Below are 21,493 nucleotides of genomic sequence, written 5' to 3' on the forward strand. Positions count from 1 at the left end.
TGAGGTGCAAGTAGTATTTAAATTAGTGTTTATACTGTGCCTGAGTTGGATTGCTTCAGCATCTAGATAAGTGTGTGTCTAGTTTTCTGTGGATATTTCCTATAAATGGAAATAGTTGAAAACCATGGCCCATTCTATGCCAGTCCAATTTTTAAAGGTAATAAGCATTATGTGGCATATTTTCAACACTCCATTTTTTATTGGGCATTTTATCAGACACCACCTAATATTAACATGAGTGAAGTCATTGAAAGAGGGGAGAGATGGTATGAGAAGAAAGTAATTTTGTTCTGTATTTTGGCTTGTGTTTTGGCTTGCTGGGGTCAGTGTATGATAAAATAATAACAATAAAGGAAAAAGGAATTAATCTGTCCTTTACTTTTAATTATCTTAAAGGTCATTCAGATCAAACAAAGTCAGTTCAACCGTCACACCATTTGTGATCATTGAAAGAGCTCAATGAGTTGAAAAATTCCTGACTTTGATGATACACGATTCACTCAATTAACAAACATTTTTAGCTGCTTCTTCATGAAAAACATTGTGTTGTCACTAGGGCACAGGGATAATAAAATGGGTATCTGCTGTAGAGAAGTCAGTGGGAGAAACAGCTCATATACAGTTATAGTAGAATCTATTCATCATATAAGTATATACATTATTTATAAATGTAGGATTAATGAAGGCTTGTTGATTGATTTCTAACCACATAAAGCAGAATTATTTATTATACTAATCACTGGTGTTAACCTTTAAAAGTCTTAATTTCTATCTATATTCTCTCTGTCTGTCCCTCTCTACCCTCCTCACTGTTTCTCATTTTCTCTCTGTCTCTCTCTCCCTCTCCTTCTCCCTCTCTCTCCCTCTCTCTCCCCCTCTCTCTCTCTCTTCCCACCCCACCCACCCACACCCATACCCACATCCACACACAGCTAAGGCTGTGCCACAGAAATCCCGAAGGATGACTCAGCCTTAGCTCTTGTAAAGTGATCTTTTGCCACACAGTTCCTCACCATCGCTGGGCTTCAGAATCCTCAGCTTCCAAATAAAGAAATATTCCTAGAATCATTAATATAATACAATAAAATTGTTCCCTTTGAAAAAAAACTGTGCAGCCAGGCAGAATGTGTTGTTGTTGTTTACTATTATATAAAGTACTTGCGGCTGTCTTAATATCATGCTACCTGTAAGTGGTAGTGGAATGTATTTTCAAAGTTCATATATTGTTTTCTTTATTGCAGGTTTCTTTTCTCCATGGAAAACCCCAAAGCCTGTAAGTTGAAATTCTTCTTCTTTATTACTAGTTAGATTACAATTTCACTAAGTAAGATTTGAACTGGATAACCTCAAAATCCCTTCCTCCTTTGAGATTTTTGATGTCAAAAGAACAAATTCTCTGTGAAAAACTAACTTATCTTGCTTTCCTATAAAGATTATTCTGTTTTTTTACATTTTTACAAAACAAGCATTAACACTGTTCAGTATGGTATGCTGAAAATTCTTTAGAAACCTTTGTTTTCACCATCAGAAATACCATAGTTTCTTACTGCATTGAATTTTTAACACAATACAAATTATAGACCCAGATGTCTTGACCTACAAATTAAATCTGACCCTCAAGAAATTTAGCTGTATATATATTTGTGTTTATATTTACATTTTAATGCATACAGAGCTAAACAAAGACACACAGATACATGTGTGTCTGTGAAAAAATTTGTGTTTTTCCACCATAACTGACAGTCACTCAAAGTGGTACTCTGAATTTTCAGAAACTGGTGATCTCTGCTGTCACCTAGTCTCTCTGAGCCTAGTTTCTTTATCAGCTGTCCTGAAAGGTTGATGCTAACGTAGGAGACTGGTATTTTATTAATCTTTTTGTGATACAAGTTTAGCCAAATTGCCTTCCCAGCTGGAGATGATCTTTACTTGCCATTGATTGAAACCAGTTTGTCCAAGTCCCAAGAGCTGGGACTAGCTTTCTGGGGTCCCATTCTATGCTGTGTTAGAATAGCCAACCTTAACTGAGATAGCTAAAACCCAGAAGTGGAAGAGAGCTGTGCAAAGTGATTCAAGTTAACAACAAAAAAACAAAACAAACAATTTAAAAAAAAACAACTCAAAATCTCAGGGAATCACGTCTTCCACCTACTTTTCTTTCCTCTCACAGTAAGTAGCTCTGACACCAGTGGCCCCTAATTTGGCCAGTGAGTAGAGACTTCTTGGGTTAATTTTATGCTCCTTTTTTCCCCCTTTTAACTGAAGGAATATTTAAGTGCTTCATTTTTTCATTTGAGAAATGGACATAATATGATTTTGCATATTTTTCAAGTGCAATAACTGGCTTATTTAAATAACATGGCTTTAAAATCATTTGAAGACATGTGAAAATAAAATATTATTGAGCTCTGGAGTATGCCTGAGGTCCAGGTTTCTTTCAAAGAGAGATGAGAAAACTGGGAGCTGGTGATGAGAGGCCCATGCTCTCAGAACTTTCACACCAAGCATGTCTTTATTTGGGATTCAGCTCATCTGGTCCACAGAGTATATCAGATGAGAAAACTAGTCTTCTTTGAGCCTAGTTAAAGTATTTAGTGATACGTGTGATTTTGAAAAGAAGTGTTTAAAAATACTTAAAATGAAATTTGTTTTGCCTTGACCAAAATCTGAATAATTCCTTCCTTTCACCACCAGAGTTAAAAATCTGTGTTCTGTGGTTACACATATCTTTATCTAATTTAAGAAGGAATCTTGCAACTTCATCACAGTGCTACAATTAAATAATCTACTGATTTCCTTATATGTACCACATTTACACAAATAATGCCATTGGCATAATTATAGTATCTGCTGTCATTACACTAATTACATCCACACTCAATAATTCCAAAAATGGGTTTTCATAGAACTCAGTTTAAAATTAATCCTGAACCCAGGCATCCCTCCAAAAGGTAGGACTTGGACTTCCAGGTCCTAAGCTAAATGAAGATAGAGGATTGTCAGTTTAATGTCCTCCGTGCATCCACCAGAAACTCTTCAGATTAGGGACTCGGGTGACAGACCATGTGTAAAGTGGTTTAGAGTGCAGGCTCTGAAGGCTTACTGCCTGTGTTCAAACTGTGCTTCTCCTTACTAGCTAGGTTGCCTTCAACTAGCTGCTTAAGCTTTCAGTATTTCAAGTTCATCTATAAATGGGGATAATAATAATACTCCTCTCATGGTTATTGTAAAGAGTCTATGACTTAATCCATGTAAGGTACTTAAAGCAGAGCCTCTGACATGCTCAAAAATATAAACTACTGTCATTCTAGAAAGCAGACTTTCCACGAATAAACTCTTAACAAATTAATCACTCAATGAATAAACATAGTTTGCAAAACTATTTACTTAAACAAATATATAAATACATACCCACAGTATTTGGATTTATGCACTCTCTCCTTTGAAGAGGATTGATGACATTGTTAATCAGGATAAGGAAATGTTTTCACCCCTTCTCCTGGTCCTGTGTCACTTTCTGACCTTCTTCTGTCCTACTGATCCACGTCTAAAACTAATCCACATCAAGAGAGTCACTTCTGTTTAACAAGTAATACACCAACTGTAGTGGGTTCTTGTTCTCTTCATCTGGAAGGAATACAAGTTCATTCTCCAAGTACTGAATCAAGCCAAATGTCTTCATCTCCCAGCCCTGCCCTAAAATAGTAAGGAAGTGTGTTTAGACTATCCTAGCTTCTACAGGTAGCAAGCGGTTTCTAGTTTTCATGGGGAGGACAACTTACCTTGTTCACAAGCTCTCTATTCTCAGTGTGCATCCTAGAATCAGAAGGTGGGTTTAAAAAAATTGACCACACCATAATCGATTTTTTTTCTGTTTTACTCTTTGATATCCCATCGTGAATTATATGTCTACTCTGTCCACTGCTATCTCAGTGACTATATTTTCATACAGTTAAAACATTCACTCATTCATCAAGGAGAATAGAAATACAAGTCTTCTCCCAGATAAAGAAAACAATTTGGTTTCCATTTTTCCTTACTCTAGTGAAGTGTTTATAAATATTGGCATAGGTAAGGACACAGCTAGGACTGTGGAAAGTTCCAATCAGAAGCCTTTTTGACAGATAAACGCCTGGCAGGTAACACAGCTCTTCAGAGGTCAAAGCCAGGAAGACATTAAGTGGAATAAGAAGTTGGGGTAAGAGTCTAGGTGGTTCATGAATATTGAGAGGAACTAGTGAGTACAAGGTAACCCAGCTAGAAGGCAAAAGTGCAGAGACCAAGGTATCTAAGAAAATATTAGGAAGTCAATAGAGTTGCTCAGTCATGTCGGACTCTTTGCGACCCCGTGGACTGTAGGCTGCCAGGCTTCTCTGCCCACAGCATTCTCCAGGCAAGAATACTGGAGTGGGTAGCCATTCTCTTCTCCAGGAGATCTTCCCAACCCAGGAATAGAACCCATGTCTCCTGCTTTTGCAGGCAGATTCTTTACTGTCTGAGTCACCAGGGAAGCCCTTAATACCTATGCCTGATTCATGTTGATGTTTGGCAGAAATCAACAAAATTCTGCAAAAGCAATTATCCTTCAGTTAAAAAAAAAAAAGATGCTGTCAGATCAGCACATCAGCTCCAGAGAACAGGGGTTGGGGGGTGGGGGTGGAGGGGGTTGTGATCCCACAGCAGGGGGTTTCCACCATGGTCTTCTAGGTCTGAACTTCAAATGACTGGATAAGAGGGTGGGGGAGTGAAGGACTATGAGTCTTCTTTTTCAGTAATTTCATGGGCACTGTGATTATCTGCTCTACAGTCTTACAAATCCCTGACAGAGTGACTCCAGGGTTGATTAATGTCACAGCAAGACACTGTGAATGCTTTACTAAGCATGAACTGGACTCAACAAATTTCTCCATCTCAGTGCTGTAGACATTGTAGAATTTTTCTATCTGCCACAGAAACTTTCCTACACAGTGCCAAAAGCATTATTTATTTTCTAGTTTTAAGAATGTTTTTAATACTAATATTTCACCTGAAGCATGTTTGCTCCAGTGACTGTACATGAACAATATATATACTAGCAAGACTTATGGGAGAATCAGATAACCCTCCGTGGAAGATAGAAGAAATAAATAGACATTTGCTGAAGCCCTTTGATGACAAGTGGGATACTCAGTGATTCAGATCATATTTCTAATTTATTTACTTTTTAGAATTAAGTATCTTATGTTTAGAAACAGAAGGGAGAAAGTCACAGCCAAAATGCACCCACATGGTGCCTGAAGTCAGTTAAAATGAAAAATAAAAAAGAATATGCCTTTAGCCACAGTGTGGGTCTTCCTGTCAGAGCACAGGCACAGAGAATGGATGACCAAAGGAACCTACAATGGCTTCCTAGGCAAATTTTACTTTCAAGTGAATTATGAAGTGCATATTTAAAGATTTTTACTAAATGGGAGCTAAAGGGTCACTGAGCAGAAAATTGGCCAGACTCTGAGCAAATTTACAAATTATTCCCCTCAATGTATTATTATGTTAAAAGAAAAAAAAGGACTCCCATTATAGATATAGATTTGTTTTTGACCCAGGGCCGGGCACTGACAGCTGCTGGACCTCTCTGTGCTCCTAGAGATCATGTTTAATATTAGGGAGTTGAACTCAGGGGTTTTCCATCTTTGTTAGTTATAGAACCTCTGTTCAAACGAAATCTTGGTCAGTAGCCCATAAAGTAAACAAATTAAAATGAAGCCAAGTGTCTTATTAGTTTCTTCTGAAAGCTATGATAAAATAGATTGGTGTCTTATAAAAACAGGAATATATTTCTCATAGTTCTGCAAGCTAGAAGTCCAAGATGAAGGCACCAGAAGATTCAGTGTTGGTCAGAGCCCATCTCCTAGATGGCCGTAACCTCACCTGGGTCTTGGGAGTACAGAGTTCTCTGGGGTCTCCTCTATAAGGGCACCAGTTCCATTCATGAAAGCTCCAGCTTCATGACCTAATTATCTCCCCAAAGCTCCACCTCCTAGCAGTGTTACCATGGGTGTTAGAATGTCAATATATGAATTTCAAAGAAGCTCAAATATTCAGGCCTTATCTCCAGGAGCACTGAGAGAAGGGTCAGTGACCCATTTCTTGCCCAGTTTGCTGAATGGTCCAACCCCTGCCACAATCCTAGGTACATAAGTGGGTCACAGGGACCTTTGTGTTATATGCTATCTCACATCCTCTCCAGCTTTAAAACATATATTGTTGATAGGTGACAGCTGGCATTGAAGCCCTAACCAAACAATAGCTGTTATGAAAACAAAAGCAGTGCGGTAGAGACTAGAAAGTTATAATCCTGCCAAGTTCAAAATAGTGTGTATCAAAACTGGTCTTCAAGAAAGAACAGGTGACCATATTTTACTGATTTCATCCATTCACTAAATTTGCATTTTCTGAGTACTTGCTGTGTGTTGCTAATGCAACAATGAGAGAGACTATGTCCCCCGCAGTCTCTGTCCCCAGCGTCATCTATGTGCGGAGACAAAGGTGGACTTGCAATTACACTTGCGTGTGAGGGGTGGGTAGTGGGTACCATGGGAGCACCCGGGAGGGACAGGTAACCAGATCAGGAATGGTCAGCAAAGGCCTTCTGAGGGAGGGGCCTCATCTGAATCTAGTAGCCAGGTATAATGAAGATGAGAGATGGGAGAGTACAAAATAGGTAAACCTGGCAAGCAGAAAAAGAAAGAAAATATGCAAGGGAGAGAACCTGTCGGGTTCTAGGGAATGAGAGGAGGGACCGTCAGTGGAGACGAGAAAGAGGATCAGCTGGAGAGCCGCCATGCCCCGCTAGAAAGTGGCGTTTACCCCGAGGACTGCACTCAGTGCAAAATTTCAAACAAGAGGGCATCTTGTTTGAAATCTCAAACAAGATAATCTCATTCTACATACAACAGGTTTAGTCAAAACTGAAAAGCTGAAGTTGAGCTTGAAAGAGAAATCGATTGGTTGTTTAAGTTGGTCGTGTAAACAGGTGATCTTGGTGAATGTGGCTTTCTCCTTGATAAAAAGAAATGAGTCCTCACTTTACCTCACGGGGCCATAGTGACGATCAAAGAAGATAATGTAAATGAAAGAACTTGGTGAACTAAAAAGTATTCTACAGATTGTTAGTAAATCATGATGGTGGCAGCAGCAGCATTCTGGAGAAGAAACCACTAGATCAGCAGTAAATGAAGCTTCATAGAAGACTTTGAACAACTCAAACCCTAAAGGGTTGTATAATTACTTACCAACCATGAGGAAAGTGATTGAATGTTCAAGTATAGGAAGTGGTTTGGATGTGTATAGGTGTCAAATGAATACCTGCAGACTATTTTCTTCTTCAGTAAAAACGGTTTCATGAATTGGAGCCATCTTAGAAAAGGAACAATACCATACAGTTATAAGCACTTACAGATAAATTATCTTGAAATACATACAGTGTCTTATTTTATAGGGAGAAAAAAACAGATTCAGAGAGATTAAGTGATTCGCTGAAAATTACTAGCTGGTAGGTGACAAGGTTATGAAAGTTTGCATTCAAAAGTCAAGCAACACATGTATTTATAACCATCCATGGTGCTTTATTATATAGAAATAGAATTTTTTCTTTCAAGGCACTTATACCGAAGTTTTGAATGTTTTGTAAAAGAAAAGTCTGCAGGACAAGGAAGTTGAACTTAAATGTGAGGGCTGTGGTGTGTGACAAGGGAAACAGCAAGAAAGAGAGTTCATCGTCAGTCATCTTCTCTGTTCTCTTTGGCTTTACAGATAATGGATCGATGGGAGAACCAAGGCAGTCCTCAAACGAGTTTATCTGCTCCGGCCATACCACAGAACCTGCCCTTCCCACCCGCCCTTCACAGGAGTTCCTTTCCTGACTCAACAGAGGCCTTTGACCCAAGGAAGCCTGACCCATATGAGCTCTACGAGAAATCGAGAGCCATTTATGAAAGTAGGCGTAAGTGAAAGCCACATAAAACAAGAGCGTATTACAAATAGCTGAAGCCCTGCCAGGGGATTTATTGAGGATGGAATGATCTGGTGTGATTTTTATATTTTGAGGTTCAAAACCTATCTCTAAAGTAAAGCCAGCTGATCTAAACTTTTCCTTAAAAAAGAAAAAAATCTATGTCAACTCAAAAAGAGCTCATATCCTTTGGGTTTAAATTTTGTTTCCTCCTTTTTCTCCCTAAATCCTTTAAGAAAATCAGGAATGTGGGGGGGAAAGGGGGCAAAGGGTAGGCAGTAGAGAAAGAGACGACTAGCTTTATTTAAGCCACCAGATAATAAGAAATAGTTAGGATTTTTATGTTTAATCTGATCTTAGTCTAAAGCATAGATTTCCTTAGAGCATGAATGCAGTCACTGAAGATTTTAGGAATGTGATTAAAATGTCAACCAAGTCCTTCCAACTCATGATGGTGAAAGTAATGGTTCTAAAAGAAGCAAAGAGCAGGTGCCAATCATTTCTACCTGAAATTTCTGCTTCATTTAATGCACTGGGGCCCATTTGAAAGTTGAGTCATAAAATATTGTGTAGGCACTTGTCACCCTATTTAAAAGTCTTCTAAAATCATTTCATTGCACTTTATAAATATTAGAAAACAAAGGTTTTTAATATTGCATATGCATTCACTGAGCCATTTTTCACCACCTAACAGGTCATCTCTTTTGAACGTTAAAGAACAGGAATTCAAATGGCTTGAATGCATAATCTATGAAGGAAATTCACAATATGATATGAACTTGAGTAATGGCTTGAGAAAACTAGCCTAGAGAGCGGTGCTTGGTTCCTGGTGCTCCTGTTTACAGTCTGCTGATTTCCTTTGTTTCGGTTTTCCACCAGTGTCTTCTTCCCACCTTTATCATCTGAAGCATGAATAGCAAGTTTTAAATTGTGTGTGATCTCAGAGGATCTCAAATCTGCTTACTCTTTGATGAGCTCAGGGGCTGAGAATTATATGCCCAGCTGGTCAGGGAGAAAGTAGACATAATACCCTTTCCCCATCCTCTACAACTCTCTGTAAAAGTAATTTTACTTGATGAACTAGTTAGGACAGCAAGCCATTGAGAAATCACTCTCATCAAAATGAACCTCCCCCCTGCCACTAACACCCCTGCCACCCTTTTAAAAATAATTGGCTGTGTCAGGGCTAGTGTATTTCACTTTTCTCCTTCTGGCTGAGCAACTAAAATGTTTTCAAAGGGCTCTGTAGTTAGAATGTCTTTGCTCTGATAGAATAAATTTTTTCACTGTGTAATACAGAGTATGAATTCATGGTGTTAATGGTCATTATACTGAAAAAATAGGAATGATTTCAGCACAGTTCTTAATACCTTTTCTACTTCAGTAATCAAGTATTTATTAAATACCTACTTGACCTTTAGCACCATGAGGAGACACCCAAGTTGAGTTCTATGTTCTGCTCTCACTAACTGGGAGATAAGAAAACTAAGTGTAAATGAGTAGAGATCAGGATACAGCAGAAGTCCTAACTCAGAAGGGGGAACATATCCTCCTGTCCTTGCTTGCTGGATTTTGTGGTTACATTTAGGGAATGTCAAGAGATGCTTCCTCCTGTTGCCCTTCTTTAGTCATTTGCTTCCATCCTTTTGTGGTTTCCTGACCAATGCAAGCTTTATTACCCAAGACAAAGGCAGCGTTGCTGTTTATTCTGTCTTTTCTTTATGGTGTCTAATGCTCTTTGTGGAAAGGAATGGTGTATGACCTTCTTTTAACCCTGAACAAATTCTGATTTCTTTATCCAGCCCCTGCAATGCTCCTTCTGTTCATTGCCTTTCCACTCCTCACCTGTGACAAACCTCGCAAAGCAATCTGCCTTAACCTCCGTGACTTTCTTTTTCGGTCCTCCTCCGGGAGCTCTGTACCCCTTTGTGTCTGCAGCCACTTGAACGACAAACATCCCGACTGCCCGCCCCATGCCCCTGCACTTCCGTCAGCCCAGCTCGTGCCTCTGCTGGGACCTCTTTTCATTGCTCCTCGCCCCCACTTCCCCACCGCGTTGGTCTTGTTTTCTCAGCTCTCTCTAATGTTTCCAAGGACACAATGATGTTTTCGGGGTCACAACTCTTAGGAGCCAAAAGAGCCATTTTCTTTCCCATTCTTCTCTCTCTGTCCTGTTATTTTGTAACACTAAATGGAGTGTGAATGAAACACAGAAATCATGTCAAGGAAAGAAAAGCTCTGCTCTGAAGATTAAGGAAACAAAAAAAAAACAAAAACATGGCACCACTTTCTCTAATCTCTGGACAGCTGATCAGTTCGCTTTGCTTTTCTCAGCTTCACATAGACCTTTGCCCTGTATCCATATCGTGTTTCCAAGTGTGAAAAAGTCTCATTATCTCTTTTAAATTTTTAGAAAAATGCCAAAAATGCATTCTTTTAATGAACAGAGGAAGTATTTCTCATCATCTTCTAATAGTTTTGGTTTTTTTAACCATTGTAAAATGTATGCATCCAAACAAAAGACCCATATTGAGCCACTCTATTCTTTTGAATTACATGCATAATATTTAGGTACGACTCCTTTTATTCTGTCCCTCCGAACTGTTTCCTAGGAGAAAAATCAGTGGGACCAAGGAAAGTATGGAAAGGAATCTTAACCAAAGTGTCTAAACCAAATCTTTTCACATTTTCCTTGACCTGTAATGACCTCATGGTATCCTCTTTTACAATGAAATCTAACGCTGAGCAGATTTTTTAAAATTCATGTTTAAAACTGGGTTGCGGTTACCAAATAAAAGAGTGTACCTGCACCCACAAGCTTCTACTCTGCAGAGCTACAGAATGTTTGTTACATCCAGTCTGTCAAGAAGTATTTGGATTCAAATTACTAGTCCTCTGCAAATGATGGAAACTTATCAAGTGATGTAAATGGTGCTGTGCCTCATTTGGCTCATAATTAGATTATGCTGACATTTTAATGTGCATGCACAGGACATCTTAATAAAGATGTATTCCTGGGAGGAAACATACTGTGATTTTAAATAAACATAGACAACCATAGGATACTAGAGCCACAGGAAACAGAACATGGCAGGTACATGCTTATGTAAGGAAAAGCTAGAAACACCTCGGGTCCTCATAAGATCTTATGATGACATGGGACTTGAGAGAGAGAAGATTCTTCCATCTGGCAGGCCAGGCAATGCCTCTGATTGCAGAGCGTCAGGCAGAGTGCCCAGAGGTGGCAGCCCCAGGCTCCACATCAATCCACAAGACTGTATGAAGCACAGTGTGTGTCTGGAACTCGGCTGGGCACGCCATGAGAGGAAAATCACAAGACATGATCTCCACTCACATGAGGCTTATGGTGAAAGTGGGGACACAAACAGAGAAGCAATTCCTGAATGACATTTTATTATGTAAGCGAATCGTTATCAGTATTTCAACATGCAAAATGTTGCAATTGGTACAGACAATAGTTTAAATATAACTAGACAATTAGACCCATCATTTGTGTGTGTGTGTGTGTTGCAATTTTTTTTTAACTTTACAATATTGTATTGGTTTTGCCATACATCAACATGCATCTGCCACAGGTGCATACGTGTTCCCCATCCTGAACCCTTCTCCCTCCTCCGTCCCTGTACCATCCCTCTGGGTCGTTCCATGTTCAGAATTGATATTTAATCAGAAGAATGTCTTGCATTAAACATCTTTTAACTATCAAAATCTTGTTAGTTCTTACTGGCAAGCTCTACGCAAAAAGAAAAATTTTCCTGATTAACTTCATTCCACATAAGCTTATAAACATACTAGAAGAACCATGCCTAAAAAGTTCCAAAAGAAATTTTGACCAGTGGGGTTTCTGGGTTTTCATGTTAGTTTTTCAAGTGCTGACACCCTATATTATTACTGGAAATTCCCAGAAAACAGCAAAAATCTACCCACCCTCATCCCTATCTAAGTCTTTTACATAAATCTCACTTTCCTTTGTGTAACAGTCTCTGTTGATAATTGATTTCTTGCTGTTTCCATTACTTGGATTTTTTAAAATTGAAAGCAGAGGAAAATACCCACCATTGTGTAATGAGATAAGCCATGCTATTTTTAAGTTTTCCCTTCTCTTTTTTCCATAAATTTCATGAAAGAGGGATTTTAATTTTCTTTGCAGTCACAAGATGAAAGGCTTGAACTGTGTCGGTTTGTATGTGAACATTCTAAATGTTGGGCTCCGTATACCATTTCTGACTTTGAGGGGAAAAGACTATTTCTGAAGGTCCTTCCTGCCTTCTGCCCTCCCATCTCCTCCTGCCACTTGTTCTCTATATGTGTTTACATCATGTTTCAACCACATATTTCTAATATAATAGGAGACAGTTTATAATGTCCTACTTACCCCAAGACTATCTAGGGTGACTGTGCATGCCATTTGCCTGGGAGAGCCCTGCTCTGTGTTGTCCTGGTATAATTAATAGCTCCCTTTAACACTGCAGATTGTCCTCATTGAATGATAAATTATATGACTTTCCTTTACTACACAATCTGTTAAAGAGATAGACCTCATTACTGTCCAAGAAAAGCATATATCTAAATATACAGGCTGTGAATACAAATTTTAAAGCCTAATCAGATAAATAATTTCTTTTAAACTGATTTATTTGGCTCCCTGAATACATCTTTTATCCCCAATTTGAGGTAAAGATGTATGCAGTGACTTGTCTTGGTAGCCCAACACCCAGAGAACTCCTTCCATACCCAGAAAACTATGCAAATGTACAAGTGCAGAGCATGGCAAACTAAGCAGAAAAAGTAGGTGGTGAGGCTTCACTAATCTAAGTGAAGAGAACTTCTCATGCTTATCACAGAGAATAAATCAGATTCATCGTCACAATAATCACAGGACCAAAAAAGAGTTAACTTTGTCTGTCTTTCTGCTCCTAAGACAGATTGTACTCACATAACTGCAGAAGAATGGCCATACTGGCTCCTCTTCTTAATGCAAGGGAATACAAAGTGCTTCCCAAAGAAATGAGTGTGGCTCATTTTGGAATCTTACAAAATAAGATTATGATCATGCCAAGGAACTTGATAATTTAGGAATGAGGGCCATGTCCTGCTGCTTCATTTTTCTCTAATTCAGACTTATTTTAGAGTTTGTCCCCTCAGCTCATGGAGCCATTTCCTGAACACACTCCACACTGCAATCTCAGAAGCTGGAGCAGGCAAGCCAGTGAAAACAAAGAGAGAGAAGAAAACCCCTTGTTCCCTGAAACTCTTCCCTCGTGATTGTGTCCCTTAGTAGGAACCCAAGGTGAATTATGACTGAAGTTGTTCAAACTTTTTTCTCTTCACATTGAACCTTGGTTATTATAAATAAACAATTTATGAGGTACAACATGTCCATACTCTTTTGCAGTAAGACATCACTCAAACGTAGGATTGTAAAAGAGTGAGGGACCCATGTAGTATAATGTGCCTTCTGGTAGGACCTCCTTAGAACAGAAATTCCTCTGGAATTTCTTCAAAATGAGCTCACACAATCAATTTTTCTTTCGAGAAATGAGGAAGCATTAATCCGTAATAAGCAATGAGTTTTGTGCTGAAGGTAGCAATCAAGAGCAACCACAGGCCAGTTAAATAGCATAATGAAGGAAGGCTACAAGACTGTTTTTAGTACTCTATTTGAAATGAAATTATAATTCATAGCTGATCAAAAATGGACCATTGTGTTTTTCACATCTATGGCTTTTATCCTGCACTTTTGTTGTTCATTGTGGAGTTCTTTTGGGATTATAAAACACATGTAATTCATAACATCTTAAATGGGTGGTTGTATTTCTAAACCATCTTCTTTTTTTCTGCTGCTCTTTCCTTGTTATTAGTGAGCAAGGGTTGTAGTTAGCACTGTCTCCCATCCTAATGGCAGAGCCATTTGGAAAGCTGGGGTAGTGTAAAAATATTATTCACTGCAGCACATCACTTGAGACCCTAAATGGAAACCAATAGTGTGAAGTGTGAACCACAGCACACAAGGTAGATGCACAAGATGTACTGAGCTCAGAGCCAGAGCGCCACAGCCCACGCAAGGGCTTCTGCTGAGCCTTCTTGTCTCCAGTCTCCTTTGCCCTTGTGACTAAATATTCAGTACAGTCAAACTGGAAACACCAATAGTTTAGGGAAGGTTTAGATAAAGTGATGGCTTCCATAGCAGCAGGCAGCTATTCAGTAATCATAAACAGCTACCTTGGTTTGTAGAACATCCACATGTCTGAACACAGCTAAATCAAGCCCTGGCCACGTGTGCTTGGACATTGCTGATGTCCAGTGGCCTGTGGGCAGTCCAGTACTACCCACAAGTGTTCTCTGGAACACTATCTTATCTTAGTGAAAAATCAAAATAAGATGATATGTAAATGTTTAGGCACTTTTACCAGTGACTTTAACATTAGAATCATAAAAAGACCAGAAAAATTTAATAACATCATCATTTAAAATATCCTCTGTTGGGACTTTCTTGGCAATGCAGTGGTTAGCACTCTATGCTTCCAATGCAGGGCATGCAGGTTCAATCCCTGGTCAGGGAACTATGATCTCATATGTCATACAGCACAGTCAGAAATAAAAGAAAAGAAAAAAAGAAAAAAAAAAAAAACACTCCATGGGGGAAATGAGCATTAAAAAAAGTCCGCAACTGTACAATGAAGGTTAATTTCCTGTACCTTGTTCAGAAAAATCATTATTGCTATCTTTAATTTGTTATGGTTTAATCTGTGAAAAAAAATTGTGTTTCAGCTGGAGTTTCTGATATATCACATTGTGCATCACTTTGCAGTTAGAGTATGTTGGTAAAGGAGTCAGTAAATCCAGTTAAGTGTGCTTGCTGTTTTTCATATGTAAATTTTATTTGGGAAATCTAATTTCAAAAATAATATTTTTCAGTAACTTTGTAAATAACTATGGTATTATATTTCTAACAGGTTCCTTTTAATAGAGAAAGAAATAGCTAAGTAATAATGATAGTGAAATAAAAGTTAGGTTGGAGACATGTTTTTCCCCTGTATTTTAGAAATTAGATTCAATCTGATAGCTTATAAATTCACTTAATTCACTGGTTTAAAACTTAATGCTCTGGGACTCAGACGGGATAAAAGGGGATGGAAATTCGAGAAGTAAATTCTAAAATCAGTCCTTGATTGAACGTTAGTTTGTCAGAGCATTTTGGTGGTAGCACAAGTTGACAATGTAACCCAAAGTACTTTCATGATTAAAAATGAGACCATCAGGGCTGCAGTAAACTGAGTATAATTGCTGGATGGCAAGTAGGTCCTAGTGAGATTAGGATAGTATAAAGATTATGATGTCACTTTTACAACTAATGGAGGTATTTAGAAGGGCACAGTCTTCCATCCCTGTTATAGCTCCATCTTTATGATTAAGGAATATTTCTCAATTCATAATCCTAAGCAGTTACACTAAACAGGGAGATTTAAAAAAAAAAAAAAAAAACAGTTTTGCTGGAGAGCTTATTTCCTGTGAAAATGCAGACACCAAGTGAGACTAGCTGTGCAGGGTACCCTGGGGAAGCCTGTCATCGCCCTCAAGAGGCTTCTATTTCATTTTCAGTGTTGAATAGTGAAGCAAACAAAGCTCAGTAAGAAAGCAATCAGAACTTGGTCTTCTAATTTTTTAAGTTTAATGATAAAATACCCATTTTTCCATAGTATTTCATATGCACATTATAGAATATATACAGTATTTTACACTCATGTCCATAAACTTTTATGTTATATATAACATGTTATAGTATCATAGTTCGAAGGATCCCTATTGCTAAAATAAACCAATTTTATTCACTAGTTATATATAACTTACTATCCAAATAATTATAAGGATCAAAATATTTGGACTGGTGTACATAAATCAGCATATTATTGATTGAAGTTTTCACTTTCCATTTTGATATTTGATGACACAATATCATGTGTGATTTCGAAGATATGTGCATATTTTGGGTTCTGGATTGACTTTACTTTCAAATCAGCACTCTTATCATCAAAATCAAAGCTTAATCTTTGGAAATGGTGATTTTCTTTTTCCATTCTAATCTAAAAGAATTCAGGTATTTTCCTGCGTGTGAAAGAGATACATTTATAGACATATTCATATACGTAAAACAGGGTAAATCTGTCCATTAACTCCATGGATTTTAGAGAAAAAATCATGAAACACAAGAAAATGATTGAGGGTGAGTTCTAATTGCAACCAAAAAAAAAGATGAATTTTTAAATGCCATAAATGAATTTCAATTTTAATTCCCCATTTTCCCATCCAGAACAAGTGCCACCAAGGACCAGTTTTCGAATGGATTCTTCTGGCAAGTATTCTTCAGTACTCACAGTCCTGTGAATGAAACGTCTTCCATTTTGTGTAACAAATCATTCTTCTGAGTAGTATCAGTTTTTTAGTATATAATCGCCATGCTAATTTCACTCACCCACATAAGCGTATATTTAAGGTAGAGGGCAATTCTCACCAAATTTGACCTATATGGCAGCCAAGGAAAGAAACAAAAGTCAAAGGAAAACAATAATTTATTCATTAAGTTCTTTCATAAAATGCTTTAGTAAAAGACTAGATTAAAACACCAAGTACCAAAAGAAGCTATTAGATTGACTAAATCATGCTATCCAGTTGAGAAGCTTCTAGACACTTGTGGCTACTAGGTGCTTGAAATGTGGCCTCTCTGAGTTTGGATGTCCTGTGAGAAGTGTGTAAGATCCACACTGAATTTCAAAAACTTAGTACCAAAAAAAAGAAAAATATGATATCTCACTAATTATTGTGTTAGTGCTTAAATAGTATTTTGGATATGTTAGGTTAAGCATATTATTAAAATTGTATCTGTTTCTTTTTGCTTTCTAAAATATGGCTATTAGAATTAAATTACCTATGTGGCTTGCATTTTGTTTACATTGAACAGCACTGGACTAGATAATTGAAATAAGCTAGAGTATCTGAAAAGATTTGTGGTTTAGACATTTCCATAGAACTTACTAGAAATTACTTTACTTAAAAATTACTATAAACTTGCTAATGTAGAATGAAATTATTCTCACATCAGTTAAATACTGATAACCATTTATTTTTTTTAAACCATGCCACTTATAAAGTGCTACATTTTAATAGTATTTTAAGTTAGAATAGAATAGTTTGAAGCTTAAGAGCTTTTAGTAATAATTAAATTACTTAAATGTTTTTGACCTAATTATTCTGAAAAAATATTTATTAATTTGATTTAGGCTGAAATATTTAATTTTATGGAAATAAAGGAAGAAAAGGAAGATTTAGATCTTCCTACTCTTAAGAAGTACTTTGAACAGCTGTTTAGACCACTAGATTGAAAGCCAGAATACTGAAACAATTGTAGAAAAGAATGTTTCATAATAATAGTACTATTTCAGGTCTGTGGGCTCACAACACACATCTCTAGAGTGTTTCCATGATGACAGCTCATTATCCATCTCAGCATGTTCTAACACCCCTTGGAGGATATATGTGCTTGAGATCATTTCATTCTATAAGTTTCCATGTCATTTTTTTGGATTTGTAGAAAATATGGAAGATATTGCTCAGCATTTTGTCATCAGAAAATGTATAAAGTATTTGGTTTAGCTTTGTCTGAAATTTTTTAAAACATAATTATATATATTATAAATTAAACATAATTTATATGTATAATAATATATATTTTATACCAACTATAACATCTTTGTAGTTTTTAAGAGTATCTTAGAACCAGAGGGAAAATGAGACCTAGTAATTACAGGTGCAAAATGAAGGCAAGATTTAATTTGAGATTCTGAATCTTAGCTTATGGCACAACAAGCACATTTTCTGCATTTCTCAGCTTCTGAATGTACTATATTTAAAGCCAAAAGAAGAAAGAGAAGAACTATGTTTATGTAATAACTTAGATAACCTTGATATATGAGCAAAATGATTCCAAAATATATATTACTTGAAAGAGGAAAGTTTTAATATAGTTTGAGTGTATTATACTACCATACAATCCAGATTTTCAGGTTAAGAACCAATTCGAATATTTTGTTAAGTGTCCACACAAGTTAGGAAACTATTCTGAAAAATTATGACTCCATCCAGAATAAATAGATCTTCTATACTACTTCTCATATTTATAAAATGTTCTTTATCAAGCTATTTGTCATGATTTTGACTTGGATCTGTTTATTATAATTGTAAGGTATTTTGCTAAATTTAACTGCATAAGATGCTTAGGCAAAATTAATGGTAGGAAGTCCTAATGTAATTAGGAAGCTAAGTGAAATCTCAATAGTAGAATAGTGTTGTGGTTTATCAGGTTCACTAGATCGGAAACAATTAAATTTAAGACACATTTATTTAGCAACTCGTGCAAGCTATTCATAATGGAATATTATAAACAAAGATAATTATGCCATCACCAGGGTAGAATGTTAAGAAGAAACAATGAATCCACAGTCAGGGCCTTTGAGTGGACAGCTCCACCTAAAAATAAGAAAACCAGGATATGGAGTACCACAGAAATCAAGACTAGAAATTGCTTCTGGAAGGAGATCTTTTCTTGTTTAGAAACAAAAGAAATCAAGGATCATAAAGGGTGTGTCCACAGTATTAAGTGAGACATAGAAATCAAGCAGAATGAGCAAAGAAAAAATGGCCATTGGATTTGGTCATTAGGATGTCATCAGTGACCTTAGAGCAGTTCAGTAATGCCAAGAGCACAAAAACCAGACTGGCAGGAGTAAGTCAGAGAGGAAAGAGGGAAGGCTTGCGTCCAAGAGAGAAAAGGATGGGGAGAGCAGGGGAGTATTTAGAATGGGAAAATCTGACTTAATTTGAAAACTCTGGTTATTTGAAGAGAACCATATGCAGAGTGGGAGATGGCTTCTACTATGGCTAAACCGTGTCTGGCCATGTTCATATCACCAAAGGTTATAAAGAGAAAAAAGTGGAGAGAAGTGATTCTTTTAAGGCAGATATGTATTAGTTATTGATCTGGTAATGTTAGATTTGAGCAATAAAAGTTATTTAATTCCTTTTTAACTTATTCTGTATCTGGAGTTCTTTGGAAACCACCTTTGTTCCTTCCTAGTACTGTTTTTCCTAGATTTCTTTATGAGGAAAAGCAAAAAATAAATAAATAACATTTTTTCCAGTAGAAAAAATATTTAATGAATTCATTCTCTGTGCCAGACTGGTAATAAGCCCATGGTGCTTATGTTTAATTAAAACATGAAAGGGGATTCAAGTACCAGAATTTAATTGACATGTTTACAGCAGCATCCCATGTGCCAAATTAATCCATAAAAATGCCATTCTTTGCATTTTTGAAGCTTGAATACATTCACAAAATTAATCAGTTGTGTTCAGTCACCTATCCTTTTCCTTGAAATTGTGCATAAAACCATCTTTCAGAAGCTAGACCAAGGGTACATAGAGCATATGAAGTCTTCCTGGAGTCTTAATGCAAAATAAGAATCAGCTTTTGAAATGATGCTTTTCTTTATTATGACAGAGGTTGCCCTGCTACCTGGATATAGTTTTTTCAATATTAGTGAGATCCCAGGATTTATCAGTAGTTGTAAATTCCATCCCCATAGCTTGTCCCAGAGGTCATGCAAAGTCCCACCTGAGACAAGGATCTTCAAATGTTTTATTTCATAAAGCCTGAGGATCCCAAGACCCACCTCTAAAGAACCAGCAACACTGGCCATGGCTAGCCATTGAACACCAGCATCCAAAAAGGTTTCTGAGTCTTTTAGTCCATTTCTTCACAACCACTGCCTCACCTTGAGTTGCACCACGCCATGCCTGAGAGCACCTCTGATGGTTTTTCAAACAGAAAAAAGAAGAGGAAAAAGAAGGGGAAAAAAGAGCATAAATACAGGAAAAATAAGGCAGAAAAGAAAGAAAAAAAGAATGTTGGTGGGGGCATGACTGAGTGACGTTGAGCGACTCAGGTCCCACTGAGTGTTCACCCAACCGCCTCATCTAACAACCTACTGGGTACATGGTCTGTAAACCAACTGGAGAGAGAAGTGAGGATTGTGAAACAGTGGGATGGAGACTGGCCCTTGAACTTCTTTGCTTTAAGTCCTTACACTGATAGGGGAAGAGATAAAGCATATTACAGTTGTTTTAAACATGTCATCCCACCAGAAGAGCAACTGAAGAAAAGTAGCAGAAACATCATAATCTTTCAAGAGAGCTAACAAAGTGGGGAGAAAGAGAAACATTTCAAGCTTTGTGCATGTAATTTTAGTTACTTTCTACAGCCAGGCTCAAATGGTATGGGGAAGGAAGGAGAAAACAAAGAAAAATTGTCTTTCTGAAAACTCTTATTTTCCTTACACACACACACACACACACACACACACAATACTACTGCCTTAAGGCACAATCTATCATTTAAACTTTTGTATCCAGTTGACTATTTCTCTTAAGTTTCCATGCCCTGCAGCCTCTGAGTCTGTGTTCCAAAATTAACAAAAAAGTTAAAAATAAATCACATCTGTGGCAGACTACTCTAATGGGTCTCTCTTTGCCTCTCTCTCTGCGTACATGTACCATGAAACTAGCCATCTCGGCCTGGAAGAGTGGAAGGTGAAGATGACATGGTTGGCATGTTTTGCCCCATGTTTGAAATCAGAGCAGTCAAAGCAATAGTCAAGAGATCGAAATGTCACCAAAGTGCACACAAAGAACAGGGGAAAGACAGTATGTGCTCTGCTTACCTCTTCAGAGTTAAATAAAACTAGCAAACATCTGTATTTTTCTCCTAATTAAAAAACAGTCCTGAATCATTCATTAAGGAAAAGCTTTCCAGTTCTCCCAGGAATCACAGAATTCTCTGACACAAGACAACTCCCTTGTACGTTGGCACATCTCAAAATTCCATTACTGGGACTGTTACAGTTTCAGCATCTCCTTGGGGGGAAGTTTCACTTAGCAAATAAAACGGATCACACAGTAAACTCATTTTAGAGCTCCTCATGCAATATGGATTGGTGCTAAAGCCACTGGAGGAACAATTTCTCACCATACTCAGCAGCGATGCAAAAATGAGAATATCTACAATTAGATGACAGGTTCTGGTTAAACATATGCTAGCTCTGTCATTTTAAGTGACAGAAGTATATCATGCTCTCTTTGTAATTTATATATATATATGTATGTATGGTCTAGAGTCCACTAAGCCTAAAGTAACCTAGAGGAGAGATTGATGTGAGCAGTCATACCATAACCACATTTTAGAGGTGTGAACAGTGATTGGGCATTGTCTGTCGTCTGCCTTTGTCTTTCTGCCTCCCTTGGGAGGAATATAGATCCCTGCTATGGTTTTGTAGGGCTGCTCTACCTGCTCCAGAGTCCTGAAGTTTTAGCACACTCCCCAATATGCGATTTCATATATGATGTTCTAGACCTCAGGATAAACTGAGCTCA

At 37.4% G+C, this 21,493-nt stretch overlaps 1 protein-coding gene across 12 annotated transcripts in view; it reads left to right on the top strand.

Moving 5' to 3' along the window:
- MAGI2 (membrane associated guanylate kinase, WW and PDZ domain containing 2) overlaps positions 1-21,493 on the top strand; it is a 1,460,538-nt gene that overhangs the window by 1,248,422 nt on the left and 190,623 nt on the right. For 7 of the 12 annotated variants that reach the window (XM_070787194.1, XM_070787195.1, XM_070787203.1 and 4 more), the window contains 3 exons: positions 1,242-1,273; positions 7,792-7,981; positions 16,323-16,364. In XM_070787194.1, the coding sequence (XP_070643295.1) occupies positions 1,242-1,273; positions 7,792-7,981; positions 16,323-16,364 (264 nt within the window). The remainder of the gene's footprint in view (positions 1-1,241; positions 1,274-7,791; positions 7,982-16,322; positions 16,365-21,493) is intronic. The other 5 variants (XM_070787197.1, XM_070787201.1, XM_070787205.1 and 2 more) reach the window with 3 other exon arrangements.

The sequence above is a fragment of the Bos indicus genome, chromosome 4 (genome assembly GCF_029378745.1).
Source record: "Bos indicus isolate NIAB-ARS_2022 breed Sahiwal x Tharparkar chromosome 4, NIAB-ARS_B.indTharparkar_mat_pri_1.0, whole genome shotgun sequence".
NCBI lineage: Eukaryota > Metazoa > Chordata > Mammalia > Artiodactyla > Bovidae > Bos > Bos indicus.